At 56.4% G+C, this 3,770-nt stretch overlaps 1 protein-coding gene across 1 annotated transcript; it reads right to left on the reverse strand.

Annotated features, from left to right (window-relative positions):
* Nucleotides 1–2,213: 2,213 nt before the first annotated feature.
* PPP1R3E (protein phosphatase 1 regulatory subunit 3E) lies at nucleotides 2,214–3,354 on the reverse strand. The gene is made up of 2 exons (XM_068962885.1): nucleotides 2,938–3,354; nucleotides 2,214–2,636 (listed from the first exon to the last, which is right to left on the reverse strand). Exons 1-2 carry the CDS (start codon nucleotides 3,352–3,354, stop codon nucleotides 2,214–2,216), a joined length of 840 nt encoding a protein of 279 aa, XP_068818986.1.
* Between the last annotated feature and the right edge of the window lie 416 nt (nucleotides 3,355–3,770).

The raw sequence follows: 3,770 nt of genomic DNA on the forward strand, positions 1-3,770 counted from the left end.
TCCTCTCTTGGGATCTTCACCAGTGACTAAAAAGTGCATTGCTTGGTGGCTTCCAGTACACTTTCTCTCTTCACTCTGCTGGAACTCTGACCTGAAGGCGATCCACAAGATACATGAAATTCTTTGTTTTCTTTATCAGATAAGGATGACATTTAAATGGGCATTTGAGTGACTTGGGGTTTCTCTTTTAACCTTTTTTATTTTCTTTAAAGAATTAGGGTTTGGGAGAGGAGGGGCATGATAAACAAGCCCCATACTCTATTCTGAATGCATGTATGGGCACATGTGCATCTGCCTTCTCTCACTGAGTGGTAAAAGGGGAATCCAAAAATTTTTGAGAAATCAGTAACAGAAAGAAATGGGTTTGGGCAGCTGGTTACCTGGGAGCTCCATGTTCATCTGTAGCATCAGGAACTGCTTCTTCTCCCTTCAGAAGACTGTCAAGAAGGAGCCTGAGAGGAAAGTGGACCAACCATGATCTTGGAGAAAAGGAAGCAGGTTCTCCACTCCTTCTGGAGGGAGAAGGAATAGCAGAGATCGACAAGGATGAAGAGGGAGGCAGATGGAACTAGAGGAAATGAAGGTAAATACCCTACATGCTACAAGAAAATGAAAATAGTGAGAGGGGTAGAAGGAAAGAGAGCTTAGAAATGGGGTGAAAGGAGCAAAAAAACAAACACCCAGCAGAGGTTAACCAGGAGAGATAAGGCATGAATGTAAATGGGTAGGAGAGTCCAGCTTTCCCATTCACTTGCTCAGGGTATGGAAGAGACTGCTATCTTCTGGCACCATTTAATTTTCAAGCTGCTCTGTTTCTTTATTTGAAATGTTTTCCATTTCTCATACCAATAATCCTTTAACCTCAAGAAAGTCCCCAACACTGTTTCATCTTAGGGGCTCCCAAGCATCATTTTCCCCGATAGAGGCACCTCCCCCAAGCTGTCTCATAGCACCCATGCTGGAAGTCTGTGGGGCAAAAGCAAAAAGCAAGGGGCCAGAGGATGAGCTGTGGTTTGAAAGAGGCCCTGGAATACTTTGAGACTGCAGGCTGGTTATGGGGTGTTTCCTGGGCTCTGGAACATGTGTCAAAAACTGGAGGAGCATTCTCAGGCCCAACCAGGTGCTTGGGGTGCTGTGTGTTCTGAACTGTAAGCACTCCAACTGCAGGCGGGAGAATGTGGCTTCTAATCCACACTCTGCCCCTCACAGATCATACAATGTTAGAGCAAGAAGGGGCCTAGGAGATCAACTAATCCAAATGCAGTTTCTCAAGGAGGAAACTGGGGCCCAGAGAGGTGAAGTAACTTGCCCAAAGTTATCCAGCTAGTCAGTGATTTCCTTTTCTTCTCAGGCAGAAAGAGTCCTGTGTTTCGCTTGTCCCTTGACAAATACAGTCCATAAAGTGCTTAGAGGTCATTAGAAGGCACCCAGAACGGTAAGGCTGGCATTCTTCTGGAAGCCCCTGATTGCACTCACCCCTTAGGCACCACATTATTTAGCTACAAGGCCTGGAGTTGGTTTTGCTTTCATTTTCATCCCCAGGGCTGCCGCTGGAGGAAGGAGCTCTGACTGTTACCTGCCATCACTCCCCAGCCTGTCAGCAGAGACTGAATCCAGGGATTGCAGGGGTGACAAAGGAATCCTGTCATTAATGCCGGGGGCTGGGGAGCAATGGCCAAGTTCCTGGGACTTAAGCAAGGTAATTATGGCTGAGTTAAAGCTAGGACAACAGGGCTGTGGGTCCTGGGGTGGCAAAGACCAGTAAGAGGGAGTGAACCAGCAATCTAAATGATTTCAACTGCGGTATGTCTCTAGTTCACATAAAATACCTCCTGAATACCAAACAGGTGTCCTCAACCTTTGACTACATAGGCCTGACCCACCTACTCACTTTCTCCCAGTACCCACTCACGGAAGAGAACGTCACCACCGTCCTTTTGCTTATTTTCTAATATTCCAGCACCCCTTCCGTCTCCCTTTTCTATGATGTGGGTTCATCCACTCACATCCACCCCAGTCTCCTCGGCTTTCTTTAAGTCCACGCACTCCCTACACCCCTTTGGCTTCTCCCATTCTCCTCGCCCCCCCTGACTTGACTCCTTAGGACAGCTCCTCGCCAATTTCGGTTTCTCCCATTCCTCCCAGGCAAATGTTTGGGATCTCCCAACCCTCCTGGTGCCTTTGATTTTTTTCCGCCGTCGGCAGCCTGCGTCTCAGATAAAGTGGATCCAGCCCAAGGGCTCCGGGTTTCCGCCACTGCCCGGGTGCTCCGGCCCACGCAGAGCATAGTCACGGCCGCCGTTGTTGTCCCAGAACTCGCGGCCCGTCACACGGTAGCGCAGGGCGAAGAGCAGGGAACCTCCAATGGGTGGCGCCGGTAGGCGGAAGGAGAAGCGGTCGGCGCGCGGCGGGGGCGGGGCCGGGCCGGCATAGGCGGCGGGCGCCTCTCGTTGGCTCCGCCAGCCGTCTGCACTCCAGCGCACGCTCACGCGCTTCTCGTAGGCCAGGTCCAGCACGCGCGCGCTCCCGGCTACGCCCAGCGGGCCCGCCTCGACGCGTTCCAGGCAGATGCGCTGGGCCTGCAAGCGGGCGGCGAAACCGGGTTCGCTGGCCGGCTCCAGGGCGGCGCGCGCCTCCTGTAGGGAAAGGAGGAGCTGAGAAGAGGGAGCCGGGGGAAGGAGAGGGGCGGGGGAAGAATGGGGGCGGGGTCAGGGCGAGGCACTGGACCAATCGGAGGCCGACCCTGGCGTCGGGGCAGTCGAGGGTAGCAGGGAGAGTGGCCTAGGGAACTCGCCAAAGGGAACCCCAAAGTGGGTGAGCTAGAGCAACCCCAGGGTTGGGCATGGAAATGGGTGCTTTTAGGTAAATCCACTCCCACACGTCCGCCGAGGCCAAGCTGAGGAAGTCCTGGGGAAGCGGAGTGCCTCTGCCGCCTACCTGGAGGCCTCGGGCGCGGGGCTGGCACGGCGCGAAGTGGCGGAGGGCGTCCCTCTGCAGCTGGACTTGCACGTGGCGGGGCACCCGGGGCAGCTCTCCCGGGCGGAAGCGGCGCACGGCTGCCAGCTCCAGCCCCAGCGCGTCAGCGAAACGCACTCTCTTACGGGTATCGGGGCTGTGGTTGCGGAGCGCCCGAGTCCCGCCGCCTCCGGCGGGCGCAGAACGAGCCCGGCGCCCCCGACTCGGACCTGGAGCTCGAGATCGGGCCCCGAGACGCGTCCCTCCCTCACTTGGTTCCTCCTCTGGCTCCTCCTCGAGGCTGGGCCGCTGGCTGAGGTAGTAGGCGCGCTCTGTCAGCGAGGCGATGAAGCTCAGGTTGCGGGGGATGTCAGTGCGGGAGTGCCGCTCTCGAGACATGGCAACCCCCGCCCAGGTGGGACCCTCCGGCGGCGCCGGCGCGCTGCCCTCCTTTCCTAGCTCGCACCCGGCCGGTGTTCGCACAGAAGCTTCAGCCACCCCTCGCAGTTGTGTGCTCTCCTTGCTGTCACCTCCAGAATCCTCCACCATCTGCAGCTCTGCCTCGTCTCCAAGTGACTGCCTTTCCTCCCACTGGCCACCTTCTCCCAGGGTCTTTGACCATCACCTCCTGCAGGCGGTCTCCTCTGAGCCTGCGCTTAGCCGCGCTCACCCTCCGGTCCCGCGGCCCTCGTGGGGCCTGGCCCCCGCCCACAGCCCTGTGACAAGTGACTCTCCATCTATCATTGATGCTGCTGCACCAGGAGGCGGGCACTCCACTCTATCGGTCCAGAGTGGGACCACTTGTTCCTTTTTTT

This window comes from Capricornis sumatraensis, chromosome 2, assembly GCF_032405125.1.
Source record: "Capricornis sumatraensis isolate serow.1 chromosome 2, serow.2, whole genome shotgun sequence".
Lineage (NCBI taxonomy): Eukaryota > Metazoa > Chordata > Mammalia > Artiodactyla > Bovidae > Capricornis > Capricornis sumatraensis.

What these genes read in the sequence shown, in the direction of transcription:
- PPP1R3E (XM_068962885.1), bottom strand. Translation starts at nt 3,354, where the DNA reads ATGTCTCGAGAGCGGCACTCCCGCACTGACATCCCCCGCAACCTGAGC. An exon ending in CCCGCGCCCGAGGCCTCCAG is followed by an intron (nt 2,637 to 2,937) that starts GTAGGCGGCAGA and finishes CTTTCCCTACAG; the next exon opens with GAGGCGCGCGCCGCCCTGGA.